The following is a 26,038-nucleotide window of genomic DNA, read 5'->3' as shown; positions in this document are numbered from 1 at the left end:
ACCATCATCAACTAAATATTTTTCAGCCAAATACTTTGCCCAGAACCTGATGACAATTATTGACGACAAGCTCATTTTGAGCGAAGCACTGGCGATTACCTTGAAAGGCAATTTAGGATAACTGACACACACACATATAGATGAATAAATCAATTAAAACTAGCTATAAGTTATTTTAGCACAGAGAGAAGAAAACAAAAGAGGCGCCACAGAAGCAGGCAGCCTGAGCACCCGTGCTCACTTGGGTCACCCTGTTGGTCTGTTGCCCCTTATTCTCTTGTAGCTGATGAGCCCTCTTCCTGCCTTTAGTAAATAACCTCCTGCATTTTGTGCTATCGTAGTAAGTGGAACATGGTAAGTGGCAAATTTCTGATGCTTCAGAATTAGATTTAAAATTCTGTGATTACAAGAAAAGTTCCTAGATGCGCCTGGTATTTTTGGGAGGGGAATCCTCCCTGGCATCCAAGTACCTGCAAGCACAAAATTTAATTACCCTATATTATTACGTCTGCTCATCGGCTATTGGCCACAGAGCCAGCCTTTCAAGTGATACAGAACCAAGTCAAGTACTTTGTTCCCCTAGAGATCTGGTCAATAAATAAGGTGCAAGGTCATTCTTATTACCCATTTTTTCTACTTGCAATTAAGTAAGGGCTTTCAAGCTCACCCCTCTTCCTCTTTTCTGTTCCTTACTGAGGTGTCTATAACAGAGACAGGCAGGGAGCGTTCTGGCTTCACTGGTCACTGATCTGTATTATAGGAATCAGTAGGCAGGCCAGAGGTCAACCACACAAACCCAACAAGAAAACGCCTATTTTGTACACGCATCAGCTGCCTGGAGTCAGTCATCCTGCTCAAAGGGACATGACGGAAAAGGTCAAGTCTGAAAACTGGCAGTTTCAGTGGATGATGAAGTCCAAATGTGAAGAGATCCCACCACGCTGAAAATCTAGCACAATCTAAATAAAAAAGGCATTAGTGCACATATTCTACACAGAACGTGAATTACGCTCTTTAGAAACTGGATCAGTCCATACCTCAGTGGCCACTTGAGCTTTTATGTATCTTTATGCGGATTCCAAATGGTTGGCCTCAACTGACTTCAGGGTTTTGCATTTCACGTCCTCCTGAAAGAAACTCAAAGCACTGATATAAAGACTGGCCTGCAGAGCTAACACGTCTCTAGAATCGCTTTCACTCCCAGAATCACAGAATTACATGAAAACAAAAGAATCCAGTCTTTTTCTTTTCCCTTTTTCTTTTTTTTCCCCCTCCTCCTTTTCTTGCCTTTTAAAAATATCAAGGTACATCTCTTATCAGGGCAATGCATATTCAGTACCATACACCACACGTTATTTGGAAGTACTTAGCATGCTAGCAGATGTGTATGCTGGGATATGCACATAGGAACCATGGGTTCTGATCTTTCTGTGGTTAGATATTTTTATTATACCTATTCTAGAAATGCATTTACAACATTTGCATTTGTTGTTCTAATCACATTGATTTGGTTCAGTTTGTCGGTCTGTGGGAAGTTTCTGTCCAACTGTGATTTTGCTGGGCTGAAGATACAGAGAGGATCTTCTGGGAAAATGTCTTTAAATTAATTTTCTTTCTTCTATACACTGATTATTTAATGACTTTCTAAAAAGTGTTAGTACAGAACGGTATATGAAAATGGGGGTACAACATTATGGAGTGAGGATTATTTTCATGTTGTATTAAGCTTGCATGCCATATTCAGATAGCTCACTCAAAGACGTGATGCACTTCCCTGTTAAGAGTTGTGTTTTTCTTTTGACTGTGTATGTCTAAAAATTGATCTTGGTTTAGAACTATTACAGAAATGTTTATGCAATGTTACTGAATTTGTGGTAGAAGTACAGGATTTCAGACCGTATGCCAAAGATGTAATTTATCATTTTTACATACTGCATAGGTTGATGATGGAATTACCTGATATCACCTCCTCAATATGAAGTGGTTGGCATAACCGTCATCATGATTTGGAAAAAGCGTTGCCTAAGACAAGTTACTGCAGGTGAAGACGAAGTGGATGAGATCAGCTGCAAGCACAGACTGCAAATCTAAGTGATGATCCTGTTCTTAGAGATACTCAAAACAGGATTTAGCCCATGATGATGTGGGAGAAACCAGCAAAAGAACAAAATACAAGCTGTAATTAGGACTTACACACCTCCACAATTTTGACTATGCCATCTCAAGACAGGCTGTAACAGCAGACGGACAATTGAACACTGTGAACATAAGGAAGGTGAACATTAACCATGAACTAAAAACATAACAGGAGCTCAAAACATCACAAGTGGTGCACAGACAGCAAAGAAGAAAAAACCCAAACTGTTTCTGACAATAAAAGCAGTGACAGGTTCAAAGTGGAATTATCATGTAAGCAGGTTTAACACAAATAATGAGTTCCCCCCCTTTTTCTTTCACAAAAAAAAAAAAAAAAAAAAAAAAAAAAAAAATTATTTGTATACCTGAATTACGGAACTCGCTGTTCAGGGGCATTTTAGAGGTCAGAAGCACAGACAAGTTACAACTAAGACAAATTTATGGAAGGTAGGGTCTACCGTGGACCAGATGCAACTAAAACAGACTGCTGGATGCTGGGTTAGTTACCTTAAAGCAAAATCACTTTGCGTAAGACTTTTGTTTCCCTATGAGTCTGTTTATAATCAAAGAGAAGATTTCAGGTAAGATGGGCTTGTGATTTGACCTGTAATAGCACCTCACTTTTCTATGTAACATAAAATTCAGTAAGATAAACCAGAATAAGTTTCAAACATTACCTCCGAGTTGGATTAGTCAATTTTCACTAATCTGTTATTTCTGGGTGACTTGTTGAGGAAAATATGAAAGTTGAGAACTGTGGGTTATAGGATTGCTCCAAAATTGCTAATTTTGTAATAGCAAAACACTGAGTTAAATGGAATATTACAGTCTTCCACTGCCAGTGTAACTAGACTTCTATTTTGATAATGATTAATAAAACAAAAAAGAATTTTTTCTCAGCTGAATTAAACAGCAAAGCCTTTAATACTTCAAGACTGAAGTGAACAGCCTTTACAACTGAATATATGTAACACTGGCATTCACAAGGAACTAAATACATACTGGGTTTATTTCCAAGAACCTTACAGTAACATTTAACATACCAACACATGAAAACACTTTATAAAGCAATGCATTACCTCGATTCATATTACCAAACCTTCATCATCTTATACTCTTCATTTCCATCATTGAACATCTCAAAACTGTTTTTCTGTTTCAAAATACAGATTATCAGCAACAAAAAGTCACCCAGATTTTCTTGTATAGATAGATACTGTGGGGATGTCAGGAAGGACATCACTGAAGGAAAAAAACAGGGTCCAAAAAGGTAAGAAAACCCTTAGTACTATTTGGATATTGCCCAGTATTTATTTACTGGTGGGAATGGAGCATCCACAGGCCAAACTCTAAGGTGGTGGCATGCAGAAGTGTGAAGAAGAGCCTGAGGAAGAGTATTGCCTAGGTGGCTAAGGAAAAGTTTTTGTATCTCAGAGGGCTATTTTGGAAACCCAGACAAACCTCGTGAGTTTTGCATTTGTTTATTATCAAACCACAAAGCAATAACAGACAGGTTACAATTCTCTGGCTAACACACAAAAATACATATAAATATTGCCAATAAAAAAAATACATCACTGACTCATTTCTACAGATGAAAAGTACAAAGCCAATAAATATCAGAATTCTAAAGCATACATTATTGGCTGCCCTACAGAAGCACTGCATATGGTAAAAGGCTTTTTTTGGTGGCCTTTTTTTTAAAAAAAAAAACCCCACATCTATGTTACTAAAAACTACCTAAGTTTGAAATTCCTTACTGAAGATATCAGAAAATATACATATACTTCCATGCCAGGCTTTCAATATCTTCTCCTATTTTCCTCCTCCTTTCAGATCTCAATTTCTTAACGTGTTGGATCAACAAACCTCTACAAAATGCACAAAATACTGGTGATACATATATAGTATCCCATTATGTCATATATGTGTACATATATTATATATAAAGTATAAAAACTTAAAATTGGATTCAAAATGTATAATTTAATACTTAAAGCTACATCAACATCGGTTTGCACGAGCAGGTTTTTTCTCTGTCTCTGAATTATCACTTTTAGCTTCTCTTCACATTCATCTATCTTAACTCTTGTGTTCTCAAGGGATGGAGTTTCTGTTAAACTCAGCCCTGCATAAACTGCAAAGCACAGAAATAAATCCGTTAAGTTTAACATCAGACTCCTGACATTCCTAAATATTCAGTATTTGTGCAGGGTCTTTCCAGGATGTGGTTTTTAACTGCTTGAACTTAGTAAACAGGAGCTGTCCAAAATGAGCAGACTTCTGACTGGTAATAACCGAGACCACTGACTACAAACTGCAAGGTCACCAGCATTTTAGTAAAAAAATCAGAGAAGTCTCTGACTAAAACAATCTCCTCCTCTTTATTGCACATGCACTTGAAAAGATCTCCTCTCTCTGCAAAGACAGAAAACGCAATGCTCTAAGAACAGACTATTTCTAAGTCATTGCTCCTCTTACATGTGACTGCAGCTGGGGAAATGACAAGATTTGAAAAGCCTGCATACCAAAAATAGCATATCCAAATGGAGAAAAACCCTGCTCTTCACCCAATGTTTCAACATTAGGTTGTAACCCAGAAAGAACACATTTACTAATGCTTAAAATGTTGTTTTCTAGGAAAAGGAAAGAGGATGAAATGAAAAAACTTATTCTCCTAAATAAAAGTCTGAACATACTCCTCACCTCTTCTCAGGGGTGAACATGCAGAATTGCATTAACAGAAGGAAAAGACATTAAACTAAGATGAAGAATGCCCCAAACTGCCTGCTAAAAGAGACCAGGTCACAGAAAAATCTGTCTTAAAAACTGTGGTTTTGTAGGGGAAGAAAATTTTGAGGATGGTGTTTCAGAAGTAATTAAAAATACCAGAAAATTTTATTTTCAGAAGTGTTAAGTTTCTGTATAAACAGACCATCCTTGCAACGTGGCTAACAATCCTGTTGCCCCTTCTTAGAGCGCTAACTGAAAATATTACTGCCTTTCAACTCCAAAACCTTCTGCAGTTTCTAGCTCTGTAAGAAGCAAAGAATGGCAGTGGACTGACATAGCTGTTTCTTTGCGTACTAACCAAAGTTTCTGTAGGGTTGTTTTCCTTCGTGGTGCAGCAACATCTCTTGCTCTCTATGGTCTGCCAGCCTCCATTTCACTAGAGAACCCATTAGCAGTGAGATGAAGCTCCTGGTATGCTGAAGGTCTGGAGGTCCTCCCTGGAGTACCAGACACACTTTTCTGAAGGCAGTGAGTAACTGGAATTTAACGCACAGACTGCACTCAGCTTCTATACTAAAAGCATATGCTCCTGCTGAATTAGTGCTATCGGTCAATCCACACCCCAAACTCTTCTCAAATCTTTTAGCAGCTTCAATGCATCTAAGACAGAAGACACACAGATGGGTCAATGTCTCATGATGCATGCTGGCCGGTGTCACAAAGATCTGCTGTGCACTTCAAAGATGTGCTGCCACTGAGACCAACGAAATACGGACACTATGGCTATTCCCTTTGAATAGTTGATTAAAACAGGTAACTTTGCCACAGCACGTCAGGACTGAGTCCAGTTAGACATCTTTTGGTCAGATGGAGTCTGAATGCCAATGCAACCAATTGCAGTCCTTGTGACCTGTGTATGCAATACATCTGCCCTGTAGAGAGTTGAGCTGTGGAAGCAAAAAGAGATGCTTGTCTCTGAGGGTCTACAGCAAAAGCTTTGTCCTTCTTAGAAGTTCTGGGGTTCATCTGGATCCGCAGATGATCTAGCTGGGGTATTTTTGTCCAAACTCCACATGTGGCAGCTACTTTTTGGGTTTCTCTAGGATGTTCAGGAATTTCCCTCGAGTCATTTCTCTGGCTGAAATCACAAGGGAGAAAAAAGAGATTAATATTTTTAAAAAAAGCCAAGAAACCCAAACAGTTGTATAATTTACAGATTTTAACCATAAGAAAAGAAATCCATTTAGACTTGCGTTTATAGGAATTGTGAGTAAGGACTACTTTATTTCTTTTTTAAAGTGGACAATAATTAATACTGCATTCCAGCTTGAATTCCCGACATCCTAGAAATGCAGGCAGGGCCTGGATTCTAAACTCAGCAATAATTCCCACAGGCTGTCTCATTACATACAATCTATGCTTTCTATTCCTACCACCTTATACTCTCGCAGCATCTCCTTTCCTCTGTACTATCCATCTCTGAATGGTGTAATCCAGATCTCCATCACTCTATCTCAGAGCAATTGTTCCTGGATGTTATAATCCGTCACAGATTATGGAACTCTCTCTTTCTCCATTTCAGGATTATTGGTCCCTGGATGCTATGATCTTCAACAGAAATTAGACAGCATTTTCTCTCTCTCAGCAGTGTCAGTCCCTGGATGCCATAATATAATGGCGTTTATATTCCTTCAATGGAGTTCATCTATGGATGGTGTAATAAAGTAAAGTTTATAGAGCTTTGGTCTTCTCTCTCTCTCCGCATTGTCAGTCCTTCGATGTTTAATACAGCAAGGCAGGGTTTATATGTCTCTCACTCCTGGCACCATCAATCTCTGGTAGCTGTATTACAGCAGGGTTTACACAGCCACTTTTCTGCATGAGACATTTCTGACTTGTGAGCCCACAGGCTCACAAGCTGGCAGGGCAGCCCTAATACTATCTTTGTCTCACAATAACAATACAACACATCAAAGACAACATGATTAGCAATCAAGTCCTGGAGAAAGACAATCTTCTCACCAGAGCTGCCCTTCATTTCTTTTAAATACAAGGTGTAAGCTTTGTGCTGGACGGATAGGCATCAAAACATGGAGGTTTTTATTCACAGCACTGAGGAAAGCATGCATGTTTCCTACACCTGGCCTAGAGAGGCTCTGGAAGGAGATGGGAATTCATTTTCTGTTTTATCAATTCAATACCTGACCTCTCCACTGAGAGACATAACAGAAGTGACAATTAGCATAAAAACTGGAGGTGGGTTTGTTGCTGATGTTGGGTTTTCTTTTGACATTACTGATTATCTGTTACAACACAACTAAAATGTAATAAAAATGTTCAGCTTGAAATACTCAGTACGTACCCTGAGGTAAAGACATTTTGTTATTCTTTACCTAAAGGTTAGAATTTGTGCCTTAAAGCCTCTTCTCTAAATTATTACATTCTAATTTGTCTATCCAAAATTGTACCACAAGATATTATCATCAACAAGATCCCTCTAAAACAATTACTGGTGTTATGAACTATTTGGTACGTATTGATATTCATAGGCTGTAAAGCCCACTGCCGTGAGCAGAACATGCTTGAGACTGGCTGCAGATTCCAGCAGATCACTGCATTATTTGCTTGGTTCATGCCTCCAGCGGTGAGTTATATCATCTGGGATCCATTCCCAACTCTGCTTCTGATTCACAGCGTGAAAAGTACTCATTTGTACCTCTACTTCACCATCCATAAAATAGCCTGTATCTTTTAAGTGCTGCTGAAGTGACACACGGATAGAAGGTGCTGCAGAAGTGCAGAGTGGACGGTTATTTTTTCAGGAACTAAGTTGTTACGCACAAAGAATAAGATTAGACAAAAATGCAAGTTTTTAAAAATCTCAGCTAGGAACAGATTTTCAGCACCAGTTCTTTGACCCCTCCTTGCCTTGCAGCATCAACAGTGCATGGTTCCACTCTTAACAGAGAAAGCACAAAGCTGGATTGGAGTTGATAGAACGGAAACTTTCTGCAGAGTGCAAGTCCCGTATAGGAGATATACGAATGCCTGACAACTCTGTTCCCCCAAAGAGGGCTGCACCCTATAAATCAGGCAGAGAGCATAGACTCCTTCTATGTGCTGAGTGAAATTACTGTGGGTTGGGGGTTGCTACAGAGCATGTGCCCTCCTGTTCACTTGTCATCGGAGATGTTAACATTTCTGATTAATTCACAGACCTCTCATTTTATTCTTCATTCCTTTATCCTTGCTATCCTGTTCTGCTGCAGCTTAAAGATTCTTACCGACCTGCTACAATAATCACCGCCCGCTTCCCCCCCCAACCTGGTGAAATTGTTTAGTGATGCCAACCGCGCTTTTAATTTGCAAGACATCAGACACAGAGGTAATTTATACCAACATCTGTTCATTTCTGACTTCTGAAACAAACTCGCACATGCTGCTACAAAATCCCATTAGGAGCAGGAGACAGCCTTCTGCTATTCTGTATTCCACTTCTCCTCACATACTCAGGCTTGCATCAGGGCTTTATTTTTAAAGATACGATGCCAAACTGAAAAAAAGGACCTTACGTTTCTGTATATGTATGAAAATGGCCAGGAAATAACACCCTCATATCACAAAAAAAAAATCACAGCCAAACTAAGGGCAAGTTTCCACAAACATTAACAACCTCGTTTTCTCTGCTTCAGCTGCTTCTCTTCTCTGCCCAAGAACCACAGTTCAATGTATTCCTGGTAAACACAGGCCAAATACACATTACATGGTACTGCGTTCAAACGTCTTGGCTATTCCTTCCCCTTTGTTCCTCTTTAATCTGCACTGGAGTAGGATTTGAGCTTGGGTTTTGCACAGAAAAGTCTCTAATATTACACTGACTCTTCTGCTCGGTATTGCTTCTAATAAACGAATTCTTAATAATGGGAATATCATTTCCAGTGGGGCCTTTTGGAGCTTGCTGGAGTGACGGAAGAGCTTGTGAATGAAGAAACCATCACCCACATTCTAAATACAATTGCAGTCTAAGAGAGACGGTAAAAGCTGTCTTTAGCAACTACCCAAGGGACCAGCAGAAGCCAGTTGTGTAGTAGATAGAGGTGGATTTTTTAATTAAAACGTTGGACAAAACTAGAATGAAAACCTTAGGGATCTTTTTCCTTAAAATGGTTGCTTAAACCACGGACTTCAAGAGAAGAGAGGGTGTGAGTGCAGGTTTCATTGTACCAGCAAATAAGACACTACAGAGGCTGTGCAGCATGAAACAGAAACATGAATCTCCATTTCAAGCCACGATTTACAACCTTGCCTAGGCTGTGCACCTACTACAATAGAAAAATCAACAATGGATATGGTCGCAATAGCTTGGATACAAATTAAATCTCACCTGCTAGGGAGGAGGAAGAGGATACTGAAGACCATCGAAAAAATCACTTCATTCACTTTAAGATGTTATCACCACTGGTTACAATGGAAGTCGAGTGCTTGAACAGACTCTTCCAGAGAAATGTATTGAAAAATGTTATCAGGCTACTAGAATTAACAGAGAATGCTGTACTGTATGAATTAAGTTTGCTGCCTGGCAAGATCTGCCAAGCAGATCTCAAGAACAGGTATTGGGTAGGAAAGGCTGGGGCTGAAAAGAGAGGGGGCGATTTCTACTTGATAGGGGAGCAGAATAAGGTTTAATATAATCTCCTCTTTAGAACTTCAATCCCTCAATCCCGCATTTAGCCTTGTTGCCTGGGGCTCCTTCTCTACTACAATTGTCCCCAAGCTGCCTCTCCGCAGTAAATTTTGTGGTTGCTGGTTGGAAAGAAGTAGTACAGATTGATTTCGTACAAGTGAGGAGATGAGGGATTACCAAAAGTAGGCCTGGTTAACAAGATTGGGTACAGAATCTCCTGCTAGAGCAGCCCACTCTGCCAGTGCTTTGCATCCTTTCACTATGACATATGGGTTTCATTACCCAAAGATTTTCCTGATTTTAACTTGGAGGTGATTACACTGGAAACTCAGAGCTATCTTTACATCTGTAGCAATTTAAAGGTTAAGTAACTTTTAATCAAATGACAAAGACTCATAATGTTTTTTCCTCGACTGAAAATGAAAACTGCTGTTTCGGATATTCCTTCCAGTGACAACTTAATTAGAAAAAAACACTGCACTGGAGATTGGGGTCCAGACTGATTGCTCCCCGTAAAAAGCCTTCTCATACACATGACAGCATAGAACATACTGTGTCATAAGGTCTGGATAGCCAGGAAATAATGGAAGGATTTACTTCTATAAAATCAGCAACGAAAACACTGATTTACACTTATATAAGCAACTTTCATCCAGGAGAATCCCTAAGCAACATACATATGTTCACACTTTTTTAAGATACACTTAAATGTAAAAGTGCACCACACTTGGCGATAAAGTCTATGTAAAAGATACACAAGACAAACTATTTATCACACATTTATCATGATCACTATACCTTCCACTGCTTACTACTTCTGGGCTTATCTAAAAATCTCAAAACAAAGCCTGTGAGCACCCTCAAATCACAGATTTTAAAATGAAGTCACCTGCTAAAGATGTACTTCTCTGCCTCTCCCCCTGACATACAACTTACAGGACAAATCTGCCTGTGCTCCTCCTCTGACTGGAGAATGTAGCCGTGCTGAAATCTAAAGGTTCTATTAAAAAGAACTGGAAATAAAATTAATGCCCTGTGAACAGAACATGGTTTTAACCCTGAAATATCTTGCAGTATCACACTTCGAATGCTACGTTCTTGACTACAAAAAGGTTATTTTAGGCACTGTCATACTTTGCTAGCTTACCAGTTATTCCTCCCATTCAGTTGTATTTACAGTAACTAAAGAACTTGGTTTTTAACATGGAACGATTCCTTTAAAGTACTAATCACCCACTCTCAAACTACTGCTGTGTTTTAGGACTATACAGAAAACAAAACTAAAAGGGTTTATTTCTGAAGAACTATCACTGGAAATTACCAGTTCAGGGCAAAGAACATGAATAGCAGGACAGCCGAATACTCCTCTAGTTTTTAACCCTGCTATCACAAGGATCTGTTGCATCAGAAATTATTTCTTTTGCCCTGAGACACAATGCTAGGATAAGATGACACAACCGTTCTTTGGCCTCGTTGGCAGGACATAAAAAAGGTCTAGAGGAATCTGCCTGGGAGTAACCATGGGAGTCCTGCTTGACTGGACTTGTACAAGCCAATGGCAAAAGCCACATCTTTTGGCTGGGCTCAACTAGTACTGTCACTGAAAATCCGGTAATAAAACCTCGTAACACCAATGTAGTGTTAAAGGGCAGGCATTCTTTATTGCAGTGCTGGATGCATGGGGGATAATTCCACCGAACGTGCATACCTCATACCTTTTCCGTGCAGTTTATATAGATAAAAAACATACATATTTATTTTATTCATGCATATTCAGTATTATTCCCTTTGGCAACTGGTGTAAATTTTTCTCGCTTCTTACGTAAATTGTTGCGCAGACTCAGTTACCCTTTTCTGTTGTTCTTTTCTGAGTAGGTGGTATTACTTGAGTAGGGGGTCAGTGAGTTGGTCGTTGCGATCTGCCTCTGCTGGAATTACCTTTTGCCCACTAGGCTCGCAAGCTTGGCAAACCTGGTCAGTTTCTTCAGTCCGTTTTACAGAACCACACTCCATCATTTCTCTTGACAAAAACACAATTAACTACTGTGGTTAGCTTTAATGGTTACCTAGAGACTACACCCTCCGTTCCCAGACCTAATGTCCAGGTGGGTCGGGCTGTACCAGGAACATAGCAGCACTGTTCATGTTTATGGTCAACTGATTCTATCACCCTGGTTACAGTACTGCATTTGGAAGGGAAATATAAAAATAAGTCACAAGGGCGGTGTATGTGGGGGAAGGCAATCTAAAACCAGCAAAAATATTTAAGATTGACATTATTACTAAACAGCCCTCAAAGAAAGAAGAGGCTTATTTCAGGCAAGACCAACAGACTATTACTACCCACCCAACATAATCTGAACTTCTGTCAGAGGAAGAAATCTGTATGGACCACTTTCTTGACACCAGATCCCCCAAATCCTGCCATCAGCTAGATGCCTGCTGGCACAAGCTTGATCTTCTTCCTTCATAAAAAGGGCTCCAATTACTCTGCTAACTGCATACTTCCTTAACATCATTGTCAAATGAATTGCTCCTTGATGACTGCGGGCCTTTGACAAATACTTACCAGTGAATGCTACACCCAGCCCAATTTCATAAAGAGCTGGAACTGCCATCTCAGGATAGCAGTGGTTAGCGAAAGTAATGTCAGTCGCCTTTCCTGAAGGTGGAACTGGCACAAGCAGATACTCAAACTGGTGCTTCAGGAACTGTTACATTTACACTGAAGACCCGTGTAATCATCTAGCACTCCTTAAACACATTTTTCAGGTAAGACGACAGAATCAGCATAAACCTCCAGGTGGAATAAACTTGCATCACTGTGGCATCTTTCAATAATCAATATCAAGGCACTTGCAAAGTTTATCAAGCTTCACAATATTCTTGAGACATACAGTGATTTAATTCCCATCTTACAGATGGGGTCACAGCCTCAGTAAGGAGTGATGTACAGATGTATACTAAAGGAGTCAGCAACCGTGCTAGAAATCAGGCTCTGAAAGATGAGCTCTGTCAAGTCTTGCTGCAGCATTTTAAAATATTAACACCACCCTTGGTACAAAACATCACTGTCCTTCCCTTGGTGAATGAGAGCAGAATCTGCCCTTACTTCAGCTGCAGCTCACAGTCTGGCACGACTTGTTTTGAAATGCCACAAAAGGTGGGGGCTTGCAAAAAAACGGGCTGTGAACCAGAGCATGTGAGGCACATGGACTGCTCCTCCCAGTGTGCTATGAAAACTGTCATCTCTGACAGAGAAGTGGTAAATAGCTGAGACTGGTAAAGTTTTAAACCACTGAAACAGTTCAGCAAGTGTTAGCTAGAGCCTTCAGAACTGGAATCAAATACCTAATGCTTTCCTGAATCATGAAATCCTCACGTGACCTCTTTCCACCTTGTTTTTTTCCACCCACAGTAGTGGTGTTTTATCATATACCCGGTAAGATATCTCTGAGATCACTCAGGATTATCCAGAATGCTGATAAGAGATCTGTTCCAGATTAAGATATCCTCAAAAATGTTTTTGTTGCTATCCATAAATACTAAAATTATGCCAGCTCTAAAAAAAAAAAAAAAATTCCTTCTCCGCAGAATAATTTACCTTATTCTCCTAATCAGATTTCCCTACCTTGCAAGGCAGCACCATCCTGTTTGCGCTCAGTTGCAAACGATGATGTTCACAGAGCTTCGAACGCAAAAACTACAAACGGCATTCCCTCACATACAGATGGGCAAAGCCAGTCAATGAAAACACTCGAAGCACGGGGCAATGACATGCCTGCCAATACCCAGGCAGCCACTAAACTTACATTCCAGGTCACGGATATTAGGATGTACAGATATTTTGCCCTGAGTGACCCCCATACTAAAGGACACTCTTACAGTACCCTCCCACTTCTAGAAGCTGCCTGTGGCCAACATCCTGAGGAGCCAAAGACCTGATCCCTTTGACCCCCAAAGCAGGGAAAGAGTTACATCTTCTCTCTGCGAAGCCAATAAATACCTCTCTTGATTATAATTTAGATAAGAGCCACTGGATTGAATAATAATGTCTGAAACTCCCCTGGCTGTTTCACCTTGAGACGTCCATCACTGGGTTAAACATGATGCTAATTGCATTTGGATTGATTAATTTCTCTCACTCCTGTCTATTCGAATAATGCTTAACAAAATAATCACAGCACCCAGAGCCAAATCTTCTCCGTCAAAGGAATGAAGCCATCAGAACCAGCAGAGATGAAAGAAATGAAGATGACCCGTAATTACTGCTACGGTGATATCATTACCATATTATAGAAAATGAGTGTACGTGGGGGGAGAGGGGGCTGTGATTTTTATTTATTTTTTAATGGAATCTCACATCCCAAGAATAAAGATCTGACACAGTGGAGCATACAGAAATACAGAACTTAAAAATTATTGTGCATTAAATTGCAAAATACAGTAAACACTGGGACTCTAGATGCATTGAGTTCTTGTACTGTGAGCTGCTGTTTATTTACGTCACTATTTTTTCACTGCAATAGTACTGTGTATATGACTAGCACAGAGATTTAAGATGCCTGCCTTCCCCAAAAGATCCTCAAGTACCTGCAATAGAACTCACCCATAACGCTGATGTTAAAGCCATTCTCCTTTAACATCATTACAAGTCATCTTACTTTGAACATTGACATTCAGATTTTTAGACCAGAAGACCTAACTTGATGCTCAAAGAAAAGCTAGCATGCAAGAAATTTTTATTGTTAAACGCTGATTCCTATCTGAAGTCAGTTATAAATTCCATCACCAGCTGCAGTAAATCACTTCAACTATTCATTATGTTGGTTCTGTAAAGTTATCACATGTATCAAGTTTGGAAGAATTTAAACTAGTATTTAGGGAAAAAAAATCAAAAACAAAACAAACTACGAAAACCACAACCCTAACATCCAAAACGAAGGCCTTCTGCTCCCTTTATTCTCCAAAATACACTCCCAAAGCCCCTCTTGTTTGAGAAACAAATAGCTTGGCAATTGTATAAGATCTTCAGACACCTGTGCACTGCAATTCTAATTGTGGTTTATACAGTTCACTTCTCTCAGTGCTGCTTATGTCTGCCCCCTAGTCTCAAACCGAAGACAAAAAAACACACACAACTAGCAGCTTAAAATATTTATTCTGGAATAAAGCCAAGGTCAAATACACAAAAAAAATTTCACACGCCAAAGACGTCAAGACCTAAGACTGAGCATTGACTCATGAAGCTAATTAAACACAGAAAAAAAATGTTCAAGTATTTTATAAGGCTTAAAGAAAGAAATTAAAGTTGTGTGTCTTATATTACAAGCAGTATGAAAGGCAATTTTGTATCAAAGTTGAGGATATTTTCAAGCATACATGAAAGGGACTTCACTTAACTAAGCGTCAATTATCACTGGAACAGCTACAGTTTGGGATAGCTTTTACCACCAAGTCCCACTGATGTTGGAGGCAAACAGTGGGATAGAAATGGGTCATGTTTTAACAAGAAGCATTCCAAAGGCGTTTTTTTCTACCTGATTGTACCAAAAGGAAAATAATCTCTTCCTGGCCTCCCAACCCCTGCAGAGGACCAAGAGTTCTTGATGATCTATGTTTTTTCACCACAGTATCTCAAAGAGGAAGGAATCTTCTTTATTAAGCAACATGGAAAAACAAGATCAAAACTCTCTGCTCAAGAACTCTTGGGCATAAAATATACGAAAAAGCTCGGTGGAGAGGTCTGCACTGAATATATACACACAGTCGGGAATGAAAGGTTTCTGGAGATGAACGGATCCTTCTCAGCAGGCACGCAGGCAGAAGTGCTGCCCAAACTCCCACAAAACAGCCCACCACGACGTGGTGCCCCTGCCCACCCTGGGGAGTAAGTATTCACCGGTTGGGAGCAAAGCAGGTGAACCTTGAAAGTAGCAATTTTTTCAGGTCTTATCAGTGGACAGGGCACGCAGGCCATGGAAAAATCAGAGCCCAGGAGCCAATACGAACAAAGGGATTAAGGGTTATTAGGAGTAGAGAGAATTACATATTTACAGTACAGTTACTGAAAAATAATCGTGTAGTGATTATGTAAGTCCCTATAGTCCTTTTGGCTAATAAAGTCGGGATACAAGCTGTATGGTTATGCAAGCCAGGGCACACAAATCCAATCAGAAGACATCAAGGCGCATTTACGGGGAGGCTCGCAGCTCTGGTTCAAGAACAGTCCAGCTTCCTTGACCTCCCAAAGGCAGAAACAAGGCCCTGTCAGTGGGTTAGCTAACGGTTTGAGCTGTGAAGCAAAACTGAATTTTTAAACTTCTGTCAACAAGCTTAATGGGAAGAGATATCTGGATGAAAGAAGCTCATACAATGGTAGTATGTATTCATTTGTCTGGAGGTACGTCTTTACTTTAGAAAGCAGACTAAATGTTTTCTAATCCCAAGATTCCTTACTGAAACATTTTTCCACATAGATGACTGCAGCTCTTGACATGTCAATGAATTATCAATACTGAAGGTCTCTATGAAAGGAGGATTCCCACTTTTTATGACTAAACAATATTATCTGATTTACACATGAAGTAAACCAAGATTCCTTTTGCCGTTAGTACAATGATACAACACATGAAATTACATAGAGGACTTCTATAAATCAAAAAATCCAAGTAAACAGTCTGTATGAGCAAATACAAGTAAACAACTGAAATCTCAGTGTTCCAAGGCCAGAGTCTCAATCTTAGTTAAATCAGAATTATGGAAAAGCAGCAGTTTGAAGTTTGTGGGCTGCAGAAGAAAACTTCACAATTGCCTTCATTTTATTCTTTCCTCCACAACAATCAAAAGCACTTTCTTTAATGACTACCCTTATCCCTATCCTCATCCTCCCCAGTACATTCATTGCTTGCTTTAGTCCATCTGTTTCAGTTATGCTACTGACTAGTTTTATGCACTCTACCCACCACAGTCCTCTTTTCCTGGCAACAACACCCTGAGCTGGGGAACATTTGAAAGTACAGAAAAGGGTTCAGGGAATTCAAAACCATCTTTACCAACTCCAAGCTGGTCACAAAACATCTGAGGAAATGCATTGATTTAGAAATGTAACAGTTTTTACAGCATCAAAATACTACTAGAGTCAAGTTCTAACGAATAGAGGAAAGATGTATATTTGGAAGAGTCGAAAATCCCAGGAAAACTGTTGTTACTCAGAGAAATTATCACTAGTTTAAACCTGACCTACTTCATAACAAAATGGTAATACCACTCAGGGCTGTTTGGAATAAATATTAAAATATAAACAATGCAAGCTCGGCTACAACTATTACAATTTAGCTGTTAATGAGCTCAAAGGCAACTAGCCCAGTTGCAAAAGCGGATGTAAAAGACACACCCAAAAATAAACCCTCTCAGACCCATGAAGAAATGTGAGAACATTTTTCATAAACACCTTCATACCTGTAATACCCATGGGTTTTGAAGAAAAGCTTAAAGACATGTTTCAAATAGAAGAAATACAGAGGTATAGGAGTCTACAGGTACCTCCTGAGAGTAGTGGCGAGAAGGAATGCCAGTTTCTTGAAACCCAGAAACAAAGCATACTAGTCAACTGCCATTCCTAAAAGAACAAGCCAAAACAAACAAAATATTATTTTTCACTCCAGAAGGTCTACTGAGAGCAGCCCAGTAAGCTTTGGTACCCCTCTCCTTCAAAAAATCTCTTCATGTTTATTCCCAGTCCATGCATAACACTGGTCTAAGGCCATGTCCACCATTACTTTCTTCTCTAACGAAAGTTGAATACAGTGCCACAGCTATCTTTTAATGAGCAGACTAGTGTTCTTCATGCATTACTGGAAACCAAGAACAGAGGCACTGCAGTAAAACAGAAGGCAAATCTACAAGACAGGTCAGAAAGTAAAGCAGAAGGTGGTGATGGCCATGAGGAGTCTCCATAGATTTAGTGACTGGTGAGACTGCTCTGAGGGTTGAGGGACACTGAAGAAACTTTGGAAGCCAGGAGAACACAGAAGACTCCACCACCCAGTGACAATGGGACTATCAGACATATTTGGAGGTAGAAAGGCTCAGCAGAGTAGAAGGGGCATAGGTAAAAAGAGGTTATAAGGAAAAAGTGATGAGTGAAGTAAATTAATCTATGAGAACAGATCAAATGATAACGTATACAGTATGATATCATATGAGGAAAATTGTACAGAACCAGAGAATCATTCAGGTTTGAAAGGACCTTGGCAGGTCTCCAGTCAACATTCTGTTCAGAACAGAAAGGCTGCTCAGGACTTTAGACAGTTAAGTCTCAAAAACATCCATGGATGGAGACTGCACAACCTCTCTTGGCAATCCTTCCAATACTTGACTGCTCCACTCTGAAAAAGTTTTCTCTTGAATCCAGTCAGAAACCTTTTTGCTTCAGTTTATGACTGTTATCTCTTGTCCTCCCAGCACGCAGCACCGTGCAGAGCCTGAGTCCACCTTCTCCATAAACTCCTCGCCGATGCTAGCAGGCAGCTATCAGGTCCCTGTGAAGCCTCCTCTTCTCCATGCTGAACAAGCCCCATTCCCTCAGCTGCTGTTAACAGGACAAGTGCTTCAGGCCCCTGACGAGCTTGGCAGCCCTCTGCTGAACTCCAATTTACCAGTGTGTTCCTCATGCTGGGGCACAGAGGACACCATTGCATGTGGCACTGCAGATGTAGTCTAATGACTGCTGAGTAGAGATGGACAATTACCTCCCTTGATCTACTGGCCATGCCTTCTATTAACAGATGTATATGCAATCCTACTCTCCCAAATATTACCTACCTGCTATATTCCTGTTCAACACTGTTTCCTAGCCTCTAAACCTCCACCCAGCCACTGCTTTGCTTATTGTTCCAGGAAACCTGAGCACCATAGTCAAGAGTCAGGGCACAAAGTGCCCTGAGACAGGGGAGGAACTGTTTCCTCCTCCAAGTTTTATGTGCACACATTAGTAAACAGAATTTGTAAGTATTTTTTTTAAATTAATACGCACTCTATTTTCAAGTAAACCAGGTACTAGGCATGAAAATCTTGAGGCAACCCAGAGAACTATGTGCTGAAAACCGAATGACAGCTTGGCCTTCTACCCAGAAACATCCATCACCCAGCCCTTTCCTGTTGGGAGTTGTGTTGAATGACGTATTCTGCAGGTTAACAATTCGGTTTTAGCATAAAAGTCCTGTGACATAGTCGTCATCTCCCCAGGAGAGAGAAACAGGCTGAGTGATTTTTAGATTATATGCTCTGATAAGACACAGGCTCCTGACTCCCTGTGTGCTTGTGCCATGCAGGCCACCTGCTCTATGGAGCTGCCACCAGGGACACTCTCAAAAAGGTTTAATAATAATGTTCTCTCTAGAGATTCAACTCATAGCATGCTCTGAATTTACATTCTATATCACTGGCTAAAATCTTGTATATAAAATCCTATCAATAGATAGTATTTAAATATAAATAGATAGGATTTAAGACTAGTCACTAAAAAAAAAACTATATCAATAGATAGGACTTAAGACTAGTCACTAAAAAAAGACTAATATATTGTAGAAATGTTATTTCCTATTAAACAAGAATCTGCCAAGTCTGTAGTCATAAAAACCATAAAAGAACATGGGAATTGATAGACCAGGGCAGATCAGTAACCTACCCAGTGAGGTATCCTGTCTGACTGCACCCAATAACAGAAACATCACAGAAAAAAAAAGCAAGGAACCCCATTAGGAAGACATATGGAATAATTATCTCTGAAAGATTCTTCCTCTTCCTAAGTGCTTGTTCTGTATTCTGAAGCAGTAGATATTTCCTACTTCATTTTATATTTTATTCTGCCATAACTAGAAATGGTCTCATGATCCATTTATTTGCCCAATTCCTTTTCAATAGCTGCTAAGTACTTGGTCTAAAAAAAAAATCCCACGTGGCAAACTTCCACATCAAACTATTCTTTGTGTAAAAAGCATTCCTGTTTGCTACTTCTAATTTGACTGGCTTCCATCACTTTCTTCTGAATTCCCCCCCTCTTATTCTTTTTGGGATTGGGAATCAAGAGGAATTTTCAATTTATCTTCTCAATTGTGGAGATGTAAAATAACAACTGCACTACCTTTCAAAATCAGAGATCCACTTTTTTTCATGTTCTCATGAAGAAATCTCTTGATTTATAAGCAGCTCTCTAGAAGTGAATGGTGTATTTCACACCATCTCAAAATTATTCTACCAGAAGACTGCCTGAAGTGACAGAGTATCTGAAGTTACAAAAAAGAGAGAATGAGACTTCCTTCCTTCCTGGGAAAAGATTACAAAACCCTACGCAGAAACATGGGTTGCAAAGTGCAAACAATTATTGAAGTCAACCAGCAAAGGTGGGAAATAGCACAATAATTTGCTGTGTCTTGGAGCTTAACTTGGGCCTGAAGACATTGGGGTAGAGCAACCCGCTTGACTTTGCCACGCTGGGGCCTGTGTTTCCAGCTGTCCTGGACCACCCCAGGAGCTCAGGAGGCTCAAGGGGTATACACAAAACATGGTTAAATGCTGCCACATTCACCAACTGCACACAAACTCCAATTACTTTGTGAAACTAAATTCTCCAGCAAGTTCAGATAGATTTATCAAAAGAATTCTGCTGAACAGCAAATTTTTAGTTTAGAAACATCAAAATCCTATAATAAAACAACATACAGAACATCAGGACAATTTTGTCTAACTATCCTTATCAGACCAATTATGAAGAACTATTGGGTGAAGCTGGCCCAAATAAAGTTCCTTGTCACCACCTTATATCCAACTCAACTTATGCCAATTATTATGAAACCTACTCTTTACAAACCTACGAAAATGACAAACCTTTGTTAAGGGAAAAGCCACAGTGTAGTTTAACTAAACTTTGATTACCAATGCACACGAAGGTCATACTTAGTATGTTAACTTTCTCAGACTTGCCTAACCAGAAGTAACAGCAAATTAAAATTACTTCACAACTTCTTGGAAAAAAGATTTTGCTATTTACATGCAAGACATAAAACATTTAAAAATATCATGGCCCTCCAAGCAGCCTGCAATTTATACAGAAAGTGCAGGTCCAGAGGACAGATTTTACTCTCCCCCTTCTGGCATTTTATAATAGAAGAACAAGCAAGGCTATAACTAACATTTGTCATGTTTGAACTTCAAGTCTGAACTTCAAGTATGTCCTCTTCTGTTTCTGATAATAGTTCTGAATGATATAATTTTGGTGTCAGAAAGCATTATCTCAAAAACAATAGGAGTTGTTCACTTAGAGGTGAAGTTTTATCTGACGGATGCAATTACTGGGCTAAAATGACAGCATGCCCCAGCAGACAGCACTTTACCCTGCAAATGTAAACCTGGTTTCTATTCCCGACACCGTCACTCCTGCTATGTGACTTCTCCATTCCTCAGGTTCCCCATCCATGAATTGGTGTACCTTTCTCTGTCAAGTTCCAAGACTGAGAGAACAGAATTATTATGAAACAAAGAAATTGTGTTGACTAGTGTTTTAGATCCAAGTCTTAGATACGTGCCAACTAAATTAAGGTTCCTGACTGAGATGCCCAAGTTGAAAACCTCATATAAATCTACCAGAAGATACAAATGCTTCCAAAGCATCAGTTTAGCTTATTTAAGATCTGACTGCATGTACAGCTTAGAGTGATTACATTTCCGATTTGGAGAGTCCAGGTAGGTTCCAAATGGTAACGGCCATAAGAAACTGGTCCTAAATGGTAGGTGTACCCTTCCTAGATCTGCTTCTTAAGCAGTCAGTCAGAAGAACCTTGAACATTCCTGCAGATGACTGTTTCTATGTTATCAAAGCCCTTCAAGGAATACTCCACAAAGTTCATTCCATATATATCTGCTGTTACGACACGTAATGCCAAAGCAGAGGAAGTCAACACGTTCAGAGTGTCAAAAAAAAGAGAAGAAAACAGCAGGATGCTAGCTTAACAAATACCTTTAAATAAATACAGCTAGCTAGCAATACTGATGCACACCTTGAGTAATTATTTTCACACCTGGAAGTTCTTGTTATTGACAAAGCACCTACTCTGTTATGTGGTGTACAAATACCGGACAAGTTATTTCTGCCCTCGGGAGCTTAGGAGAGACACTATATAAATACAGACAGACAACAGAGATATACAGTTAAGTGAGACACTGAAAAGTATCACACGCACAACACATCATCTTAACAGTTACCAAGACTTCTACACACACTGTACAGCAGGTGGAAAGAGGATGAGCTAGTTCCCTGGATATTTACAGAGTATGCCTCCAAAGTGTGCAGGGAAACCAGTTTCTTAGAAAACACAGCAATGGCTCATAGTAATTTGCATTCTTGACAGACTGGAAGTGTCTGTTGTCTTTCTGTTACTGGATGCAGTCTATTAGATAAAGCACACAAAAAAAGGTGAAGAGGAAAAAAAATTCTTTGATACAATACCAAAGTGTATGGAGAAACGTATGGGAGATCTTGATCACAGCTAAAATGATGAGCTGATCTTTGCGAGTGGAACAAGATTTATTAAGTACAGAGTACAGGATTCTGGAAAAGGTGTAAGACAAGAACTTGGATGACAGCTGTGTAGATAGACAGGAAAGGTTTTATTCCATAGGTATTATACAGAAAAATGCCAGATGATTCAGATTACAGCTTGGATGCGTGGACTTACTGGAGAGTCAGACATTACACTTGGTCACAGAGCTAACTGACAGACAGAAGAGCAGCGGTGTTCAGAGTCGTCAAAAGAGAGGGATCACAGACAATTGGTTTGGAATAGGAGGAGGAGAGAGTAACAAGCTCTGGTTTCAACACCTGCTCAGGTCCTCAGATACAAAGGAAACGTAAGGGCTGGCAGAAGGCATTTTTAATCCCACAGATCCTAGAAAGGCAGCAATGTTCATTAGCCCCCAGTGTGGTTTAAATACTCTGAAATGGGTATGTTGCTAACTTACAAGCACAATATGGAACAAGGCAAACACAGCCATGCTACACAGTTCTGCTGGGGGCATTCATGCTAACTCCATATGATAATTGTGTTTCATGTACATAAATTTTATCATTTCTTTCAAGTTATTTGGCTGCTCAGGAGTAATAAAACACTCTACCTTGCATATGAGTAAAGTAATGCTTGTACAGAAATGGTATTAAACAGCGTATTTACTGAAAAGCAAGGATAAAGATAAAAGAATACAGAAAATACAGGAAACAAAAAGTACTATGGAACTGAAGTTCTCTTCACGCATAGTAAAGATTTTTCACTTCTCAGATTTGTTGCCATAGCCATTTGAATCGCTACACTACACCTGCATCCCACTGTCCTCATGATTTAACTAGAAGCTAAGCAACACCCACACTAAATGACATCAACATCCACAACCTCTCCTCCTTGCAGTGACCCACATGCAAAGGGCCTACAAACTCCTACTGTCACAAGCCTATGAGATGCCCTTCACCAGGACAGGTGCTGCTGCTGGCCTGAAGAAATTGTGCCCTCTGGGAATCCAGCAGCAGGTCTGAGCTAGTGAGTACTGCAGGACTACTCAAAAGGATGAGTGCTAACACTGCCTTTGGTGCTGAGCTTATCGGAAGATCACTGCTGATTTGCCCACATGACACAAATACCAAGATGACTGGCAGACAAACAGATACAGACAAACAAGGTGAATGAGGAAAAAGACGACTCCTAACAGGGTTTGCCCAAATGCTAAATGTTTAAAGGAATACTTTGAAATCCTCAAAATGGATTTTGTGGCAGGGTACAGCACGACAGCCTTAAATTCCTTTCTCATTAGTCCATGGATGTGTTGGCTTTTGTTTTATCCACTAGCCAGGGGGCACTCAAAATCCTCATTATCAAGTGATCTGCAGCTATGCACCAGAGAACAGGAACGAGTACAGCCTGTAGGATTTCAGATTTCAGTTAAGGCACTGCTTAGCAAGAAGAGAGAGCAGTAGGAACATTTTCAATGCCATCTGCTGGATAAGATGGACAACTCTAATAAATGTTAGAAACCACTGGTTTACACCTATCATCATCAACACTTACCAACAGTTCCCACCTCTTCATACCTTATGTAAACAGCGATCAAAATTGAAGTTGTGCGAATAAGCACTTCTTACTCCCCACACTCTGTCAACGCATCCAAGAAAGAAAATATGCCAATAGTTTTGAAAACATTCGGATGCGTAAAAATCACTGCATGTTACTCCTGCTGAGAATTCAAGAGGTTCTGACAGTAGAAAATATCTTAAATTAGATTTTATAAGAGCCTGATGCCTAGGTTGATAAACATATTTTTGCACTGGTTCCATCTCATCTCCCATCCTAGAATAGCTAATGCTTCTTTCTGAAAACAGCAGTGAAAAAGTCACAAGGCAGGAAGGTTTTTTCCTCTTGCCTGAAGAGTGTTTTTCCCACTGGAAAGACCAACAACTTGCAGTGTTCACCCAGCTAAAGCAGTAGAAACAGACTCCTGTGTCACTATAAAATGAAACAGACCACTACTCAGAAGAGACAGGTAAATTCTATTGCTAAGGAAGTCCAACACAGAAAATATCCTAGAATTTGAGGACGAGTATTTATTAATACAGAGTGAGAAAAAGGTCGCCTTGATCTTGAAGACAAGGAACAACTTTCTTACTTCTGTGAATTACAGCTTATATTCTGGTTGTTCAAATCACAAAGCTTTATTAAATGTGTCTCAACTGTTTACAGAAACCACTGATGTTACGCATACCTATCATTCCTCATAAAGGACATCCGGACACATTCCTCTTGTGATAGTGTAACCAAAGAACTTCTGGAGACTCTGGTGGAATGACCCTCTCGGTCTATCACACAATTTAGACAGCCTATTGGATCACCTGGATTCAGAAAAAAAGACGGATAGACACAAAATAGGGTTTGACATGAGGTTGACATGATTCATATAAGAGATGCAGCAACAGATTGCACTCCCAGGTCCTCAAATATGAAAGTCATACTTGCTGACGTGAAAAAACAACAATTGTTAATAAAAAGATATTCTGCTCTTCAATGCTCCATATGGCAGTTTGATGGATTAAACACCAGCAGAGTGGTGGTGTTGATCACTCTAAAAGCTCATATTGAGATGATCTGGAAAATCTGTGTATCTACAATTTATGAATTCTGGTTAATTTAATTAAAATGCTGCATCACTAAGTGCCTTAATATGTAGAAAGCCATAAGCTTGTGAGGTTCCTGGAACATGCCTGCTTTCAGAAGAAGCTACAGAACAAACTAGCAAGAGTTTCCTTTTTAATTCGGGATACAGAAAGGAAGGCTCCTGAGCTACAAAACCAGTCTAATTTACATGTTGGGAGAAGAGCGCAGAAAAATCTCCAAAACAAGCAGAGGGACAGGTGATACAGTAAGGCTAAGGATGCCAGTAGCACGTGAGAAATGAAGACATAGGCTGTCAAGGTACCGGTGACTTCTTTCAAAGGGGCCAGCCAAGGTTAAGGGAAACTAGATGGGTTATGAATAGATAGCAGACTGAGAAATAAAGGGAGAGAGGTGGAGTTCAGGAGAGGACCTGTCTGCTTGCAAGGGGATAAAGGCAAGATGTCCCAATGGAGAAGCAGCCCATGGTCAATGTGCTTGGCCAAAGGTAAACCAAATGCTGTAATCCACCTCCACCAAGGGAGGCTTGAAATCTGGCTTCTTAAATTGAGACAGGCTACAGCACATACACAATCAATTACTGTAATTTAGCTAAGGGGTGGTACCTGTTCATTTTTAATTTGATGCCAACACCATGAAAGCGAATTCTTGAGGCTGAACCAGCTTACAAAATTTTTTCATTGCTAGAAGCATGGCTGGATGAAAGAACACAGAAATTCCCAACCCAAAAACACCCTTATAAAAGACAAGCGAGTAAACTGCTGGGATGTGGAAGCAGATGATAGTTTGGGAAACAGATGGAAAATCTCTTCCACATCTGTAACAGCTCTGAGTTAAAGGAAGCCAAGGCATTCCTGGTACGCTCACTACTGTCTCCAGAATGGCCCCATGTATATTAATACTGTTCTTACACTTAATAATAGCTACTTCTGTTCTTCCTAAACTAAAGATCACGATGCTGAGTTCAGTTCTCAGCAGTTGAAGCTAAGGATGCAGCATCAAGGCATGACTGCTAAAATTTGAGAGAAGTCTGAAAAGAGGAGAATAGTGTTATCAGGGAGATGTCATGGAAGAACAGATGGAAGTCCCCATGCTACTACTGTCTCAGTACACTATAATTCAGCAAAGCATAAATCCTTTTTTCCTCTTTGCATTCTCAAAGCTATCTAGAGTAAAGATAAAAATTTATACAAGGAAGGAACTGAAATTTTCCCCAGCAACACATTAGTTTAGGCTCGTTTCTTGTTAAGAAACATTGAACAGAAACAATTTT

General features: G+C 39.8%; 1 protein-coding gene across 4 annotated transcripts in view; it reads right to left on the bottom strand.

Annotated features, from left to right (window-relative positions):
• Positions 1–3,127: 3,127 nt before the first annotated feature.
• The window catches only part of LIN52 (lin-52 DREAM MuvB core complex component), a 49,905-nt gene continuing 26,994 nt past the window's right edge, over positions 3,128–26,038 (bottom strand). For 2 of the 4 annotated variants that reach the window (XR_012764557.1, XR_012764558.1), the window contains exon 7: positions 5,917–6,007. Coding sequence is in view for 2 of the 4 variants with exons in the window: in XM_075426476.1 (XP_075282591.1) it covers positions 5,674–6,007; positions 24,359–24,485 (461 nt within the window). In the remaining 2 variants the exon portion in view is untranslated. Of the gene's footprint in view, positions 6,008–24,358; positions 24,486–26,038 lie in introns of all 4 variants that reach the window. The other 2 variants (XM_075426476.1, XM_075426477.1) reach the window with 2 other exon arrangements.

The sequence above is a fragment of the Opisthocomus hoazin genome, chromosome 7, assembly GCF_030867145.1.
Source record: "Opisthocomus hoazin isolate bOpiHoa1 chromosome 7, bOpiHoa1.hap1, whole genome shotgun sequence".
Taxonomy (NCBI): Eukaryota; Metazoa; Chordata; class Aves; order Opisthocomiformes; family Opisthocomidae; genus Opisthocomus; species Opisthocomus hoazin.
This window is presented reverse-complemented; position numbering and strand designations above follow the sequence as displayed.